The 18,821-nt window shown below is 49.2% G+C and overlaps 1 protein-coding gene across 1 annotated transcript; it reads right to left on the bottom strand.

Annotated features, from left to right (window-relative positions):
• Positions 1-214: 214 nt before the first annotated feature.
• On the bottom strand, positions 215-18,736 carry THAP4 (THAP domain containing 4). The gene is made up of 6 exons (XM_064435690.1): positions 18,578-18,736; positions 16,614-17,758; positions 6,792-6,951; positions 4,978-5,087; positions 3,994-4,097; positions 215-542 (listed from the first exon to the last, which is right to left on the bottom strand). Exons 1-6 carry the CDS (start codon positions 18,652-18,654, stop codon positions 423-425), a joined length of 1,716 nt encoding a protein of 571 aa, XP_064291760.1. The 5' UTR covers positions 18,655-18,736; the 3' UTR covers positions 215-422.
• Positions 18,737-18,821: the final 85 nt, after the last annotated feature.

The raw sequence follows: 18,821 nt of genomic DNA, 5'->3' as shown, positions 1-18,821 counted from the left end.
CCCTCTTGACATTCAAGCCAAGTTTCACTGGACAGGCTCTGCAGTTCTCAGAGTCTTTCCCTGCAGTGCAAATCCATTCCTGTAGCTTCCCCAAAGTTCTCCAGGCTGTCCAGGAGGCTGGATCTCCACCCCAACACCTACTAATTCAAGGCAGCACAAATCCCCTCCATGAGCACTGCTGAGCAGCAGGCAGCACACACCAAAGACACAGCCATAAAAATAAAAGCTTTTTATTTATTTTTTATATACCATTACAGAAACATCTGAGTAACATTCTCAACAGGATGGGCAGCTCTGGGGCCCAAGGGACGAGCGCAGGCAGGCAGCTCCAGGGTCTGCCATGCCGTGCTCCTGAGCTGCTGCTCTTGGGGCAGGATGTCCTTGCTCCTCGCCCTCAGCGAGGAGACCCAGCACTCCTGGTGTCAGGGTGTCACCTTCTTGTAGGTGATGTGCAAGTGCTGAGTCATGGGCTGCGTAGTGGTTGCCATTGAGACAGTTTGTTCGAGTTTCCCATCGGAATTGAGCCTGAATTTTCTGGTAATCTGAACCGGGGGGAGGAAAAGAAATAAGGAAATCAAGCAATGAGTGTCCATAAGCTGAATCTATCACCTGTGCTTTCCTCCCTTTGCCATCCACCTGCCTGCTGTCTATACACCACCAAGGAAGGATATCCTCACCACAGCAGGCAAATAAACAAGGGGTTTGCTCTCCTAAAGAAAGCAGCCCTCTCCACAATACCAGCCCATTATCCATGGAACAAGGCACGTTCACAGAATCACAGAATTAGCTAAGCTGGAAAAGACCTTTGAGACCACCATCCAGCCTATGACCTGATACCACCTAATTAACTAAACATGGCACTGAGTGACACATGCAGGCTTTTCTTAAACACCTCCAGGCACAGTGACTGGCCCACCTCCCTGGGCAGCCCAATGCTCAGTCACCCTTTCTGTGAATAACTCATGTCCAACCTAAGCCTCCCCTGGTGCAGCTCAGGACTGTGTCCTCTTGTCCTGTCACTGGTTGCCTGGGAGAGGAGAACAACCCATACCTGCCTACACCCTCCTTTCAGGGAGTTGCAGAGTGATGAGTTCTCCCCTCAGCCTCCTCTTCTCCAGATTAAACACCCCCAGCTCCCTCAGCCACTCCTCACAGGACTTGTGTTCCAGACCCTTTACCAGCCATGTTGCCTTTCTCTGGATGCGTTTGAGCATCTCAACATCCTTCCCAAACAGAGGGGCCCAGAACTGGACACAGCACTTGAAGTGTGGCCTCACCAGTGCCGAGTACAGGGGAAGAATGACCTCCCTGCTCCTGCTGGCCACACCATTCCTGACACAGGCCAGGAGCCACTGGCCTTCTTGGCTACCTGGACACTCTGCTGGCTCATGTTCAGCTGCTGCTGACCAGCACCCCCAGGCCCCTTTCCACCTGGGCACTGTCCAGTTACTCTGTCTGCAGCCTGTAGCCTTGTTGTGCCCAAAGTGCAGGACCAGGCACTTGGACTTGTTAAACCTCATGTTGGACTCAGCCCATCTACCCAGCCTGTCCAGGTCCCTCTGCAGAGCCCTAACACCTCCAACAGATTGACACTCACTCCCAGCTTGTGTCATCTGCAAATCTGCTGATGGTGCACTCAATCCCCTCTCCAGACCATCAGTGAAGATATTAAACAGGACTGGGCCCAACACTGATCCCTGGGGGACACCACTGGTGGGTGCAGCACCATCCCCACCACCCTGGGCCCTTCCATCCAGGCAGTTCTGAACCCTCCTGAGTGCTCCTGTCTAAGCTGAGGGCTGCAGCTTTTCCAGGAGGATGCTGTGGGACACTGTGTCCCACAGGTGGGTCAGCTGGCTGTAAAAGGAGCTCAGGCTGATCAGGCAGGACCTGCCCCTCCTAAACCCACACTGGCTGGGTGTGAGCCCTGGCTATCCCCTAGGTGCTGTGTGATGGCACTCAGGATGAGCTGCTCCATAACCTTGCTGGGCACTGAGGTCAGGCTGACAGGTCTGGAGTTGCCCAGAGCTTCTTTATGGCCCTTCTTGTGGATGGCACCCCCAGTCCTCTGGGACCTCTCTGGTGAGCCAGGACTGATGGTAAATGATGGAGAGCAGCCTGGGGAGCTCATCCAGCACCTCCCTCATCCCCCTAGGATGGATCCCATCTGGTCCCATTCACCTGTGAGCATCTGAGTGTCTCAGCAGGTCACCAACTGCTTCCTGCTGGATTACAGGGGGCTGTTCTGTTCCCTGTCCCTGCTTATCCACTCTGCTGACCTATCTTACTGTAAAAACTGAGGAAAAGAAGGTGTTAAGTACCTCTGCCTCTCTGCCTTTTCCTCATCTTCTCCCTGCATCTAATAAAGAATGGAGGCTGTCCTTGGCCCCTCCTCATCCATGAGTAGCAACAGAGGCAACCTTGCCATTAAATTCTGTGAAGCTGTGCTTTCACAAATTTACATTAAATCTGCATTGATAACACCTTTAAAGGTGATTCTTCAAGCAATCTAAACCACTCATGACACAGCCTGGTGCAGGAAATGAGCCCTCCTGCCTCAGTGACAGCTCAGCCAAGCCACAGCCACCCTGAATCACTTTTCACCAGGAATGCAACAATATGAAGTTCTCTCAAGATGAGCAACTACAGCAGCAGCACACACGTCCTTCTCACAAAGCTGTGGCCTCTTTGTTTCCACAGGCAATTCAAGCTGCTCTTGGTGAAGGAGAAAAGGCTCTGGGAGCTGGTTTCCTGACAACTCCTCTCATTCCACACCCTCCTTCATCAGCAAGGGCCTCCCAGACACTCACTAGGACCAGTCCTGGGCCTGAGCTTCCCACAGGTGCCAGATGAGTACAGACCTCCAGCCCCAGAGCTTCCTTCTTCCAGCCAAGGCGAGCCTTGGAGCCCTCAGCTACATCTGCTGCCTTTCTGTGCTTTGCCCTCTCCTCCTGGCAGTCTATCTGCCCACAGTTCAGGCAGTGACTCAGAGGACAGTCCCTTTTATTTCAATGTTTGCAATCCAGAGCTCTGCCTCCCTGCTGACATCCACAGTATCTAATGGCTTTAATTCTGCTACAGGAAGGAGACAATAAAGCTGTTCCTGGGAAAGAGGAAAGCCAACAACTGAAAACATGCATCCAAAGGCAGGGGAGTTGGGACTTCCCAAAGTTAGGACACTATCTGTGTAGGCAAACCAAATTTTTGTCTACATCTGCACAAACTTGTGCTCTCTGCTGTCTAAGGGTCAGTTTTAAAGCACACCAGGCTGTGAGAGCTTGTTCAGCCCTGCTGTCCCAGCTGCTGCTCAGCCACCACAGCTTCAGATGTGACAGTGGCACTTCCAGAGGTGACCTCAGGATGCCACACTGACTCCAGCAGTGTCACTGCACTCACAGCTGGCTGTACCCCTGCCAGCTGTATCAACAAACCCCAACTACACACCCAAAAAGGTCAAACCCCCAAAAGCAGCCAACCAAAGGTGGAGCTGACAGCAAGTGCCAGATGGGAAAAGAGCCCAGAGCAAGGTCTGAATGCTCTGAAAAGCAAGAGAGCAGAGCTTCAGGTGTTCCTGAAACATCCTCATGAGGCCCAATGCTGACCATACCTTAAATGTGCATCCTCATACTGCAATCAATCCAGAAAACCAGCAGTCATAACTAATCCCATTGCCATAAAAGAGTATTTAGCCAAGACTTTCCTCTTTGCTTCCCTAAGGACCTGCTACTGGCCATTCTGGAGACAGGATTCTGGGTTAGCTGCTCTGATCCAGCCTGCCAGTTTTTATCACAATGATCCCTCTGGGTCTCATAATGTACAAAATCTCTCCTGAAGGCTCTTACAGAAAGAATAAGCCAGGATGCCATGCAGTACACTTCCAAGAACCCCTGATGGCATTCTGTAATTAAAGCATGCTAAATAACATATCCTCTCAACTGGACTCCTCCTGGGGCAAGCAGTGCTGTGGGAATGGCTCACTCTGGGTGCACTCACCTGCTCTACATGGGGCTTCTTGGCAAAGGAGATCCTGGCTATGGAGTGAGAAGCTATAGACAGCTCTTGTCCATTCACCTCCCCTTCCTCCACCTCCACCAGACCTAGGGAAAAGCAAGGGCATACATATTATTAGGCTACAAAGGTTATTTAAGTATGCCACAATTATTATTTTGACCTTTCAGTACTTAAAAGGAGGCTTATAAAAAAGAGGAAGAGGGACTTTTTACACATTCAGATAAGGACAGGACAAGGAAAAAGCTTTTAATCTGTAAGAGGAGAAATTTAGATTAGATATTAGGAAGAAATTCTTCCCTGTGAGGGTGGTGAGGCCCTGGCACAGAGTGCCCAGAAAAGCTGTGGCTGACCCATCCCTGGAAATGTTCAAAGTCTGGTCAGACAGGGCTTGGAATACCCTGGTCTGGGGGAAGGTGTCCCTGGCCATGGCAGGGAGGTGGAATGAGATGGGCTTTGAGGCTCCTTCCCACCCAAACCACTCCATGCTCTATTAGGCTACTCAACAGACCAGTACTCCCTGTGGAGAATGGTTTAATTTGCCCTATTTATTTTATTTATTGACAACTGCAGATCCACACAACCTCAGACATGGAATGCTGCCCACAAAAATTCAGCTGGACTTTACTCACACCGTGGGATGAGTGTCACAGCACAACTGGCACTCCTCCCTTCAGCACCTGTCCTTTTAGCTGCAAACTTAAGCACCAACTGGGGTTTAAACTGAGATGTGGTTCTCTCTCATTCAGACCCCACAAGGCAAGAAGCACCAAGGTGCTGCACCCACACACTGGGAGGCTCTCCTAGTTTAGGAACCACCGTGGGTCCAGCACCAAAGAGCAGCGATTCCAACAGCGAAAATTAATTAACTAAAACTGTGAGAGGTGCAAGAACTTTCTGAAAAAGTGATGAGAAGGCCCAGCAGGGTAAGAACCTCTTCTTTTCCCCAGTGTGGGTATGGGAGTGTACCTGTGTTCTGGGCACTGATGAAGGCCACCTTGTTAGTGTCAGGCTTGAGGCGGATGAAGCCGCACTCCCGGTGCATGGGCTTCCTGGTGTCCGGGTGGAAGGCGTTGAACCTGAGACATAGAACACAAATGCTCACGTGTTTTGCACTCAAAAGACATTTTTTGTCCCGGTTTCCTCTTATTTAACCACATGAGTGCCTGCACTACTCTTTGAAGAGTTAAAGACTGACAACACTTCACAGCTGAGATGTAAAATATGATTACTTTCCAGAGGCATAGCTATTTCTTAGAGCTGGAGTTAAATCTTTAAGTTCAAGCTTTAGACTTTCCACGACCCCTGGGTCTCTCTAAGAGCTCAGAAACCCCTCAGGATATTTCACAGATGCTGAAGCCACACATCTCAAAACCTTCCTTTTCTCAAATAAATATCTGGAATTACTGTATCATCCTTATTTAGCTTTTGCACCTGGAAAAGTTGTTTCTTCTGTATATTCCTTGCTGTAGGAAGCAACAGAGCAGACATATTTCTCCCATCACCCCGTTCAAAAAGATAACAAATTCAGCTCAGACTTATTTATTCTTCAGACTCTTATTTATTTTTAAGAACTGTAGGTTTGGTCACCCATAACATGGGTGATTACACTTATCAAAGGAGAAACAAACTTAAATCAGGCAGCCTTCAGTGCTTGGAGCATTTAAGGCATACAGGGACTGTCTCCTAAGAGCCACTGCTCCAGGAGCCAGGAAAGCTCAGGGTGTCTGTCCTTCAGGACTGCTGCCTATTTTCCTGGTGCTTCCTACAGCTCAACAGCTCACAGCTCTGTAACTCCTTGGCACAAAGAAAAGGAGGGGCAAAAACAAAAGGTGACTCAAATAAGGAACTGTTCACAAGCTGGGGAGGGAGGTGCAGCCAGAGCAAGACTGTCAGAGCTTTGTTTCTTTTGGAAATTGGACTAAAGCAGTCACAGGCTGAGCTGGCAGCTCCATCACACTCCAGGAACACAGGGCATTTCTCACACAGCACTTCCATCCTGTAATTCTTCTTTTCTTGGTTTTCAAAGCAACACACTTTCCAACTCACTCCTCCTGAAGGAACACGGGGGCACTACTGAGCAGTAGCCAACTTGTCACTTCCTCCCTCTGGATTTCTTTTGATTTTTCTTAGAACAACCACTTGAAGCCAAAGCAAGTAGTTAAGTTACCTGCCTCCTGTCCCACATGTTTGATAAGCACTAATTTTTCTCAGATTTTCACAGTAGTGAAGACTGAGGACCACAGCTTAAAATGGAGAAAGCTTGTAGCCATGCCATAGCTCCTTCATTTATTTTAAGTGGGAATTTCACAAAGGATGTCAATTAATCACAAGTTTTTGTCAGAGATGACTCAGAGATGGGGCAACTGAAAGGTGTTTTAAAAACTTTTATTCCATTTTCAGTTTCATGTGAAGGGCGAGTCAATACAGATGTTATAATTCATGCTATCTCAATCAGAAGCTAATTATTTCTTAATTACAATATATTACAAGCATTTCTTGGCCTACCAGCTTTTGCCACACTATGTTGCAAATGCCTTAAAGCTAATCATCTAAAATTACCCTTCGTGGGCCACTGTAATTGGCATTTGTAACGCCAATTAATCACAAGTGTTCAAGGAAAATCAGACCATGCAGTCACATACCACAGCATCATCTCCTTTTGTAGGTAAAAATTTATGTACTTTGCCACTGGAAAAGAAGCCCAACTAACAAATCTCCCTGGAGCCATGCCTGCTCCAATCCAGCAGCTGCTGCCAGCCCAGGCAGGCCCCCTGACTTACGAGAAGTTGAGCATGGGCTGTCCCACGTGAGAGATGTGCACTTCCTCCAGGTACTGGAAGGGCTTCATGGTGGGGAAGGTGCCATCTCCTGGTGGGTCTGAGAGCCAGGTGCCCAGCATCCAGGACAGGGGTTCCATCACAGGGTTCAGCTGGGGAGTCTCTGCGGAGGAAAAGAAAGAAGGAGGAATGAAAAGTGAAGGATGTGTGCTCTGCAGGTTGCTGTGAGCTGCCTCCAGCTGGCTGGAGGTGAACATGAAACACCTCAGAGATGGTTCAACACCACAGCAATGCTGTTCTTCAGAGCAGTGCCAGCTCCAAGGGGGGAAATGGGGGACAATGAACAGTCATGGAAAGTGGGTCTGTTTCCAAACCAGCTCTCAGCCATACATAGAGCACTCTTGCAGGTGGTCCACTTCTGACTGCTCTCTGCAGCTTGATCTGAAAGAAAAGCCCCCTCCCATCTACGTGCAGGGAAGAAGATGACTGAAACCTCAGAATAAAGAATAATCATTAAATGATAATGAAACCTCTAACACTCTGGCTAATCTCTCCCAAGCACTGAGCACATACTGTTCCTGTTTGTTTCAGAGACTGAGGAAATGAGTCCTCATTTCAAAAGAAAATCAGGCTGTGTACATATTCAAGATCAAAGTTTGGCTATAATATTTTAAAGAGGGTGACAATAGCCTGAACCTTTGCAAAGAGACAAGCAAGGATCATTCAGAAGCTGTTCTACTAAGGCTCTGGACTAAGGCAAACATCTTAAAAATACTTGTATATTTATGTCTGTAAGGCAAAGAGTAAACAGAAGAGAATGACACTTCCCTTTGTCACTGCAGTTATGAAAAAGCAACCAAGGTCTGTTTCACAAAGTTAAAACTTCTTTAACAAATCATTTTACAGAACCACTGAATAATCTGAGATGGAAGGAACCCACAAGGATCATCAAGTCCAACTCCTGGCCCTGCACAGGACCATCCTAAAGAGTCACACCATGTGCCTGGAAGTTTTGTACAAATGCTTCTTGAACTCTGTCAGGCTTGGTGCTGTGGGAGAGTTTTGATAAACAGTTTTGCATTTTACTTTCAGAGGTTGTGACCTGAAAAAAATACATCAGGAAAATGGAGACAGACAATTTAAAACCATGTGAAGAGCAGAGCAGATCCATTACTAAGGTGTAAGTAGGAAAAGCAAAACATCACCCACAGGATGTTGGCAAAGATGGATTCCCACACAAACAGGATGCCTGCTACTCTCAGCAGTCTGTTATGCAGAGAAATATGACTGAAGTAAGCTTAAAGCATGTCCTCTTCCCCCTCATGGGATAAATATTTCATACTGGCAAGGTGGGCGCTGCAGGGGGGTGTTCACACCTAGTGAGATCAAGAATACAAGAACAAGCTGCCTGTCTGGCTGATTTAAAAGGCACAGACTCAACTGCAGGCAGAAATCACAACCTAAAAGAGTAAGGCTGTGGCCAAAATTTGCTTGACCAGTCTGAGTTTTGCTGTGCTCTTTATGAAATGTCAGGCTAAAAGACTGAGCAAGGAGGAAGGACAGCTCACAGCTGAAATGCCAAAGGAGAAGGAAGAGCAGCTTTCCTGGGTAAAAGAGGCCACCTGTGGTACTCATTCTCCCAGAGAGCAGGTTTGAGAAGCCAGCCCATGCCAGCAAAGTGCTGCTACTTTGCTTCATCCTGAAGTATTTTGCAGGGGAAGCAACATGAAGGAACATGAGAGGTCACTAGGAAATCATGATAAAGGTCTACAGCATCAGAGCCAGGATCTGCAGAACACCCTGCCAGCCTGGAAAGGGGTTCCCACAACCTGTACAGCAGTGGCAGTGTACTGGGCAGGATTTCCTTGTACTCACCTTTCCAGTTCCATGAGGGGAGCACACAGTTCTGTGGATGAGGAGCATACTGCTCCTCTCTCCAGCTGATGTTTGCCTTTCACTCTGCTGCATTTCTTTCTAAACTTTTTGCAAGCTCATCTCCCATGATGGAAGAGAGCTTTGGAAAAGCTGCAGGAGCCTTCAGCCTGGGCTGCTGCTGCCCTCTCCTGGGTCAGCATCCCAGGAGCAGGACAGCTTCTGTCACCACAGTGCTTTCATAGGGCACTTGCTTTTCTCCTGCTTGCACTTCAGGAAAAGCATCCAAACAACAGATGAAAGGAATAGCTGCAGCCATTCCCACTCTTTAGACTTGATTACAAACCCAGAGAAGCCAAGTGATCATTTCCAGCACCCCCAGCTTGACCCCACTGCCTTCTGTGCAGCACCCAGCCTGGCTGGAGGTGCCTGACCTGGTGAGCTGGTCTCACTTCCAAAGAGCTGGAATTCCAGCCAGCTCAGAAGTGAGGATGGAACTGTACATCCTGAAGTCTCTGGCACTTGGGCAAACAGCACAGCCAAGTGATCATCATTACTTTTCTAAACCATCTAGATGGCAGCAAAGCTGAAGAGCTCTTTAGTTCTCATGTGGCTTGGAAAAGTCAAGTGCAGCAGAAGTGAATAAGGACCAGGGGCTCAGTGAAGTGCAGAGTGCAGACATCCTGATCTCATCCCATGCTCTTCTTACCTTCAATGCTGCTCTCTGGCTAGTGGACTAAGAATTTTTTCTTTCCTGGCTGGAAGGCTGGGCTGGGAGAGTGGAAAAGCAAGAGGGAGCAGACAGGAGAGAGTCTGATTGAATCCACCAGAAGAAAAAAAAAAAAGCAGCTATTTGAAAAGCAATTTGCTTTTTTATGTCATGGTGGGGCAGGTAAATGCAAGACTATTGTAGCAACAAGAAGTTCCATGCTGAGCTGCTTTGTTTCAAATTTTAGGTTTATAGATACAGTCACTGATGAAGGAGCCTGTATATCCCTTTTGAAAGGTCTAAACTCCTAGCATATCATTTTTACAAAAACCCCACTAATGTGGCTTAAAAGGTAAGTGTAAGATAGTATCAAGAATACAAATGACATCTGAGAATTTGCAGCACAAGAGACCCTGGTCGCCCTTCTACACACTTAAAGCTTCACACTCAGAGGGGGTCCTCTTAAATGCAGATTCTGTGGCATTCATATGCACAGTTCCTCTTTTGCCTACTAACAGGGAAGCTCTCTCTCATCCTCTTTCTTAACAAGGACATTCCTCTTCTACACTTTCTGGAAGCCATTAGGGACCCAGCATCTCCAAGATCCCATTCCTCTCCTGCCTGGTGAAGTGGAAGCTGTCCCTGCCCATGGCAGGGGGCTGGAACAAGAGGAGCTTTAAGGTCCCTTCAACCCAAACCATCCTGTGGTTCTACAAAATCTCACTGAAATGAGCCATGACACTCATGAGTTGTAACAGTCTGGGAGACAAAACCACACACCCATAAGCAACCTGATCACGTTGATCTCTTTCCCTCAGGAAGTCACTCAGGCCACAACCCCCATGCCCAGGCCCTGAGCACACAGATCAGCTCCATTTCACCACCTGACCCTGCTCCACCCCTCCAAACTCACAGGCACACTGTTCCTGCATCTTTTCCCAGAGAGTTTCCAAGCCAGATCCCACCCTGCACTGGAACTGGCTGTCCAGGCTTTGCCCCAGGAGATCCTGAGTTCTCCCTGCTGGGAGACAAACCAGAGCAGCTGGGCAGCCCCCTCAGGCCACCAGTGTGGCTTTCCAGTGGGATCCCTGGCACAGAGAGCTAAGCTGGCACCAGTTCCTACACAGCTTTATCAGTAAAGCCACAGGGAGGGGCCAGCTGGCTGCTAACAAGGCAGCTAACCCATTTCCTTGGGCTGGGGAACACTTTCTGCAGAAAACTTGAGGGAAAAAACCATACAAACAACAACAACAACCACCACGCCCAAAAAAAACCCTCAAAAAACAAAAAAAAACCCACCAAAAAAAACCCCCCAAAACAAATCCCCAAACAAAATCCTTGAGTCTTCAAAGTGTGGGGTCTGCAGCATCAACTGGGCAGTTCCCTGAAATTCTTCCTTCAGCACAGTTGCTAATTGGTTCTAAAAGAAAGCATTAAACACCTTTGCCTTGTCCCGGTCCCTGTTTGTGAGGTGATCATCCTCATCCTGGAACAGGCTAATGTTATTTCTAAACTGCTTTTTGCCATTTATATATTTGAAAAAAAATTTATTTTTCTCTGCAGTTTTGGCAGCTTTGACTCCAACTGAGCTTTGCCTGTAAGAATTTTCTTACAGTGGGGAGCACTGTATGTTCTTCCCACATCACCTGACCTTGCTTCTACTGGGCATCTTCCATCATTCCATCTTATTTCCAAGAGACATCAGCCAAGCCAGCCTTCTGCCTCACCTGCTTGACTTCTGACATTTAGGAAATGCTGTTCCTATGCCCTTAGGAGATGATGTTTAAAAGTGACCAGCACTGATAGACCCCAGCACCTGCAAAAACATTTCCCAGGGGACCTTGCTCACTAATTCCCTGAGCAGCCTGAGGTCTGCTCTCCTCATGGCCAGAGCGGAGGTTTTCCAGGCACTTTTCCTCCTGTCACCAAGATTTTAAACTCGATGGCTCCATGGTCACTGTGGCCAAGTTGGCCCCAATGTTCACTCTCCTCATGAGATCCTCTCTGAAAACAAGCAGGAGATCAAGATCAAGCTCCCTGAGGACCTGTTCCATAAAGTTGTCATGCAGGTGTTTTAGGGGCCTTCTGGCCCGGGCTATACCAGCTGTGAGATGCTCCCACTTAATTCCTGGCAGGCTGAAGTCCCCTGAGGCAGGTGACTTGGAATCATCCCTTAATTCCACTAGGAATAATTTGTCAGTGTCATCATCCTGGCTGGGAGGTCCAGAGTAGACTCCCACAGTGAAAAATGGCATTATTTGTTTGCCCCTTGGTTCTTATCCAAAGGTTCTCAACTGTGCCATTGCCAATTGTGATCTCCAGACACTCCAACCCTTCTGTTACACACAGTGCCACCCTCTGCCCCCCCTGAGGAGCCTGGAACTCCTCAGGGCACTCCAGTCACAGGGAAAATTCCCACCAGGTCCCACTTATGCCAGTGATGCCAGCTGTCTGGGACTGGGCCGAAGCCTCCAGCTCCTCACTGCTCTCTCCTGCTGGGCACTAATGCAGAGACATTTCTGGTGTGCTGCACTGTGACCAGCACCTGCTGGAGCAGATTGAGGGATCCCATCAGTGCTCCCTTCCTCAAGTTTAGGCACTCCAGCCCATTGCTCCTCCCTGGTGACCCTGGTTTTGTCCCTTTCCCCTTTCCAAGCTAGTTTAAGGTCCTATCAACAAGCACTCCCAGTTCCTGTGCTAGAACTCTTTCTCCCCCAAGAAAGATGAGTCCCACCAGGTACCAGCAGATCAGCTATTGAACAGATCATCCCATCTCTGCTCCAAATGTGGTTATATTCACAAATGTTCATGCTATAGACTCAGTAATTCATTTCATAGCCAAGTACCAAGGTGGTAATGCTCCAGTGCCTGTAGTCATTGCCAGACTTCTGCTTTACAAAAGACAGAGAAAATATTTTTTTAATTCTACTCATTATGAGTAACCAAATACCCTACCTGAGCTCAGCCTGAATTTCTCTCAAGTTTTCCTTAGTTTGCTGTTTCAATGCTTCCTAGCTGCAAGCTGGGTTTTGTTATGAGTCACTGCCAACTCATTGCAAAATTAAATGCTTAATGCACAAAGTCCGTAGACTATTAGGCAAAAAAAAAGCCTGGAAAGAACAAGACCATCCCACTGAAAAAAAACCAAACCAACAGCAGTGCAAAAAGTCTTGTTTCCTCCCTTCCAACTGCCTTTCTCTCCAAGAGGGAGGTCAAAGAGCCACCTCCTTCAACCAAGTCCCAAAGCTGGCGTGCCTGCACACTGCTCCCATGCTGAGCACAAAACAGTTCACCTCCCTCCCAAGTGTTCAGGCCATGGTGAAATCTCTCAAGATACCTTCTGCCATGGATTCAGCCCCTATGCACACATATTTCACTCTCAGTTTACTTTTACAGCTCTCTTGCTCTTTGCAATGCCTACCCTATGGACCAGTTTTCTACCCCGGCCATTCCCACCTCAGACAGGGCACAAAAAAAATAAAAATCACAAGCAGCATCTGCTGTCTCAGAATAAAAGCAGTTTTCTTCCAAAATCTAGCTCCAAGTTAACATGCAACTGCCAGGCTAGCAGTGGAGGCAATTTTCCTGCCAGCACATCTCTGTGACCCATCAGACACATTTCAGTTTCAAGCTGAACTGGAACCAGCTCGTTGCTGGCCCAGTCCCTCTCACACAGGTGAAAGCACAGCACCTCCAACCATGCACAGCCCCACTTCTCAGTGCCAGTCAGGAACAGGACTTTTTTTTCTGTTTTTCTGCTTTTCCTTTTCTGCAACATGAATGAAATCTGTTGCACCACGATGGGCAACACCACTCCAGGCCCCACAGACCAGGCCTCAGGACTCCAGCTCAGCACAAAACCACACATTAAGTGCTCTGTCCTTCTGCTCGCCCAAAGTTTGCCAACTATGCTTCATTTGCATGTAAAACGTACTGTAAATGACCCCATTTCCACACTGGCTTTGCACAGATACTCAAAGACAAATCCAAGCCAGATTTCCCATGGATTCCTAGCAGAGTTCTAACCGTTTTTCACATGAACTCATTTTGCAAACTCTCCTGCCTTTAATATGACCTTCATGAAAACAAACATGCAGCATGGAAGAGGCCCCCATACCCCCAAGCAGCTGAATTCTAAGAGCTTTACCTCTCTGATGAACACAGAAACTCGAATCCCATGGAATCCTACCTGTGTCTGCTCCATGCCCAGCCATATTTGCAGATATTTTGCTGTTTGCTCTACCTGCAGCCCCCCAGGCCCCAGAAAGAGCTCTGCGCAGGGTGCTAAGATGGCTATGAGGGAAGTGAGCTCATGTTTGGGTAGGACACTGATCCTGCTGCCTGCTGGGAGATGTAGTTTGACAACCAGACCAAACTGGAGCACAGCAAGAGGGGGAGGTGTTGTGGAAGGAGCTGCTGGGACCTCCTGTCTGAGCAAGCACAGCTGACACAGCAGAGCTGTGAAACCTTCCTGCAGAAGAAGATGGTCAGACAGTGCCTGGGTAGCAGAGGACAGTGCTGTGAGGACACCTATGACTTCTCCAGGACACATTCCTGGTTGCTTGCTGGCTCTCCCTCATTTCTCCCAGTGCATCCAGAAGCCACATCTCACCCTGTCCTGCCTGGTACACCGTGCCTAACCATGCTCATCTGCCAGCAGCGTTCCTCAGCCTTTGGTCCATGGACCTCGTGAAGCAGAAGGAAATATTTTCCTACCGAACAAACACCTAAATTCAAAGTTTAGATGGAAAAGGCCACCATGGCAGCTGTGCAGTGGTGAAGACAGCCTGGGGATTCTCCTAAACCAGTCAATGCCCCTGGTAAGGTTGGGAAACACCCCTCAAGCACACTGTGACAGCTGGATTTGGGAGCCACTTGGCCAGCCTGAGTTGCCCAGCATCAGCGTGGCTGGCAGGCAGGGCTGTGCAGCAGCCCTGCAGAAACCTGCTCTTCCCAGCCTGCTGCAGCTTGGATACAGCCAGCAGAATTCATTTGTCTCATTAGAGGAATGTGTGTGAGAACCAGCACCGAAATGAGGTCCTGCTGAGTGGGCGTGGACCCAAGTTCGTGTTTGTGCTCAGGATTTTGTGGAAACAGCTGAACGTGAGGGATGCAGACAGGTAACAACCTGCACAGTCCAGTCAGGCACTTACACTCAAGGAACTGCATTTAGCAGGAAAAAATATGCAGGCTCAAGTTCACAGCTAAAACCATCACCTCAACCACACATCAGATGAGCTGGGACAGCTGAGACAGGGCTGCTAACAAAGACTATTATTAACCTAATGTGTTGCCTGACTGTATTTTTATGAATATGAAAAGCCTTTCTCAACTCAGCTTTGTATTACAGTAAAACTCGGTGTCTGGGCATGAACCAGACTCACCTGGCTGCACTTCATCAGCTGTTTTCACTGCCATAAACTAGTACTACAAGCACACAAAAAAAGAGTCCAAAACAGAAGAGCACCAAGATGAAGCTCAAAAAAAAAAAAAAATCCACCAACCAACCCTTTAAAAAAAGTTCCCAGCCAAAGGGTTCCATATAAACTCCCCATCATGCCAAGCTACAATTGCCAAAATGGTTCATTTTCACACAATGACCTCCAGTTTTGTTGATGAAAGATGGCAGAATGGGTAATGAATTGGTCAATTCATTAAGGAAAATTACGTTTTCCCTTATAAAATAGAGCACGTAACTCATATATTAAGAATATTTTTTACAAGAACATTTTCACTTCTCAAAGACATATCTATAAAAACACTAATCTTGGGAAAAAGAAGAAAAATCATAGTGCTTACCAGAATTAAAAAAAAACATCCTTAAAGTTACTCTTTCTGCAATTAGTATCTCAGTGAAGGTACTCCAACAAAGGCAGACACTTTTTAAATATATGTATAAACAAATATTTCACATACATACATAAATATATGTATATATATGAATGACAACTATGGAACCCTAAAATGGTATTTAGTTATTTTCATTAGTTTGACACCTAAACAATACAAAAACACAGAACAGAAGGTACAAGACGATGCTGATTTCCCAGGGGAAAACTTTCACCCCCTCTACCCAAATAAAAGTGTGAGCTTTCCCATACTTTGAAAAATTAGATACATATGGGAAAAGCGGTGCCGGGTGTTGACCTTCATGAATTTTAGCCTACTTTCCTCTTCCAGTGAGGAAGCTGGCCATGCTGCAACAGCCTGGACAATGTGCCTAAGTCAGCATCACTTTTCTGACTGCCCAAGAGCTCCAGAAGAAGCCATGGAGGGTTTCTCCTAAAGAAAAGGTGAGAATAAGCCATCAGGGACACCCAACCCTCCAAGGGTGACAACTTCTCCAACCAAGCCCCACATCACAAATCCTTCCCAAGGCAACCCAATGTTTTCTCAGCAGCCACACACACCCCACCATTAGATGGTCCTGAACTCCTGCTCTGAAATGCTCCTTGCAACCACAGTCACTGTGTACACACTGGTCATTAAAAGACACTTTTTTTAACAAGAAGGATTATGGCCCAATTTGACTTCTAGGTAACAAACTTTTTGCATGACCTGATCCCTCTCTGAGTTCCCCCAGGCTTTCAGGTGCTTAATTATTATTTTTGTCATTGATAGAAAAGCATCTTCCATCACTCCCTGCTTCATAAAGTTTCCTGACTTCTTCTGCCTTCCAAGGGAGGAAAGGATCAAAGCAAAGACAGACATTTGCTCACAAATCATGACCTCAATGTGCATCATGACATTGCCATATCTGACACCTCCCACCTCACTTATATTTCCTGTATGCTCAGTACTGAGTGCAGTATATGAAATCCAATATCAAAAGTGTTTCTTGTGCCACTGAGGACAGTAACAACTTTCCTAGATACCTGCTGCTAGGACAGCTCATTAACACACCACAAAAAAAATCACGGGCACGTGACAAAGGAAGAAGGAAAATCCTAGCAGGAGCCACTTCATCACAACCAAGTCAAAATAATCCAGAAAGAAAAGAAAATAAATTCATCAAGAGAGTAGCCTGCAACACCACAACCTAAATTCTGATTCCACATCTTGGGAAGGTTAGGGATGTAAGAATTAACTTGTGTGCCCACTGAGTGAATTCTTCAATCTGCATCCATTGGTCTTACACAAGCTGCCACTTCTCCTTCCCTGAGTGTCCCTTTCTCATCCCTTTTTCCCATCACACCTACACACAGGGAACTCCACCTCAGAGCAGCACCCCTGGGCATACTGACCACAGTCCTGGGATATCAGGCTGTTCAAGTATGGGAAACTGTTCCTCTTCATCTCGTTCAGCTTCTCCTTCAGCTTCCTGACTTGGCTGTCGGAGCGGCTGATCCTCTGCCTCAGGAGCTTCAGCTCTCCGTTCTTCTTCTCCACCTGCTCCCGCAGGCAGCACACCTGGCTCTTGCTCTGCCGCGAGGAGAAGCAGTACGAGTGCAAGGAGTCGATGAGCTTGCAGGCCCCCGAGGCCGACATGATCACCTCGTTGATGGACATGGGGTTGGCGTCCGTGTCGCCCTTGCGGCCCAGCACGGCCTCGGCGGCGGGCCGCGGGGTCAGGTCAGCGGGGGACGCCGACAGACCCGGGCACGGCTTCTGGGGGGTGGCCGTGAGGGACGACGTCGGGGCCGCCTCCGCCGCGGCCTTGTCGTGCCCCGGGAGCTGGCTGCTGCAGCTCGGCTCCACGTCTCTCTTTGGCCTTTTCCTTTCCAGCTGCTCCTTGGGGAGGGACGGCCTCTCCCGGGCGTGCTTGGAGGAGAAGCTGTACGAGTGGAGGGAGCCGATGAACTTGCAAGCGCCCGAGGCAGGGGGGGTGAAGTCGTCCACGGACACGCCGCTCCTGTCTGCCACCCAGCTCCCCGCCCAGCTGCCCCTGGCACAGTCCTTGCCAGGAGACCTCTCGGGCTTTACCTGCGCTCCCAAGTGATCCCCTAACGTCCTCCTCCGCGGGCCGTCCAGCTGGCTGTGGAGGGCCTGCTCCTCCTTGGACATCGAGCCCAGTTCCTCTTTCAGAGCGGCCTCCTCCATCTCTTTTGTCCCTTGCATCACCATGAAGTCCTGGGCAGGAGATGGGGCCCTGTGTGCTACCTCACCTCCTCCTTCCTGCGGGGCCTCCCCATCCTGCACCAGCACCTGCCTCGCTATTTTCCTGCGGCTCCTGACATAATCCAGCTTGCCGTGCTTCTTCTCCACGAGCTGGAAGATGGTGGGGACAGCAGTGGGCTTCAGCAAGCGGTGATGGTCTTCCAGCCGCTTGAAGAAACTGTCTTTGGTGAAGTGCTCGCTGCAAAGGAAGGAGTACTTGGTGGGGGTCCAGTTGTCTCTCTGAACGGCTTTCAGCCACTGAATCAAGCGCTTCGAATCCTTCAGAGGGAATCTGAAAAGGGAACAGAGAAAAACCACTGAAAAATGAGCTACGTTTTGGAAATCGGGAGGGTTGGTACTTTCAGAATTACAGAATCACAGAGTCACAGAACTGTTGAGGCTGGAAAAGACCTTGAAGGCGACCAAGTCCAAGGCGACGGCTAAGTTTAGGAGATTTTGGGGAAAGTTGTGTTTTGGTAAGTTACGCTCATTTACGAATTAAATTACACTCATTTACGAATTAAATTAAACTCATTTAAGAATTCATTCACTTTAGGATGAAATATCTGATATTCATTCACTGCGTCAACAGCTCCACTTCACAACAAACGTACGACTAAAAGGTGTTGTTTCCATTCCCACCACCAACCGATGCATTATTCCCCTCACCAGCCCCACGAGGAACAGCCAGCCCACACGGAAGGGGGACGTGAGCAGCACCAGGACAGCCAGCCCGGCCAGCACGCTGCCCAGCGTAACCCGGCTGCTGCTTAACAACATTTCACGAGGTGTACAAACGCCTGCAGAGCAAGCAAGCCCCAGAGCAGGGGAAGCAGGCTCCGTCCCCAGCGGGACTCGTCCCGGGGCAGCATCCCCAGCGAGGCGTGAGGCGGGGGCACAGCCCGGGCTGACAGGCCGGGGAGGGCCGGGCCCGCGGCGAGGGGCGCTCCCGCTGCCCGGCCGGCGCTGCAGGAGCCGGCAGCCCCGAGCCGCTCTCCCCTGAGGGAAACAAAGGGCAGCCGCTGCCGTGGGGGCCCGGCGAGGGGAGCGGGACCGGGGCGCGGGCGGCCCGGCCGCGGCACTTGCGGCGGGCCGGGCGGGCCGCCCTTACCTGTGGAAGGAGACGGCGCCGTGGCGCGCCTTGCCCTGCCGGTTGGAGCAGTTGGCGGCGGCGCAGCAGATCACCATCTCCGACCGCCGCCGCCGCCGCCCTCGGCCGGCCGGGCCCGCCCCGGCCCCCGCCCCGGCCCCGGCCCCGCCGCGCCGCCGTACGGCAAGATGGCGGAGCCGGGTCACCCCGGCGCCCCTCGCCGGTGGGGAAGGGGTTTCTGTACGGCACAACATGGCGGCCGCCA

The sequence above is a fragment of the Passer domesticus genome, chromosome 11, assembly GCF_036417665.1.
Source record: "Passer domesticus isolate bPasDom1 chromosome 11, bPasDom1.hap1, whole genome shotgun sequence".
Classification (NCBI taxonomy): Eukaryota; Metazoa; Chordata; class Aves; order Passeriformes; family Passeridae; genus Passer; species Passer domesticus.
Note: the sequence above shows the minus strand (reverse complement) of the source record. Positions and strands in the feature narration are given on the sequence as shown.

Coding starts and splice junctions, on each gene's coding strand:
- THAP4 (XM_064435690.1), bottom strand. CDS start 18,654: ATGGTGATCTGCTGCGCCGCCGCCAACTGCTCCAACCGGCAGGGCAAG. Junction 17,759..18,577: donor GGCGCCGTCTCCTTCCACAG/GTAAGGGCGGCC, acceptor TTCCCTTTTCAG/ATTCCCTCTGAAGGATTCGA. Junction 6,952..16,613: donor CCTGATATCCCAGGACTGTG/GTCAGTATGCCC, acceptor TTTCCTCCGCAG/AGACTCCCCAGCTGAACCCT.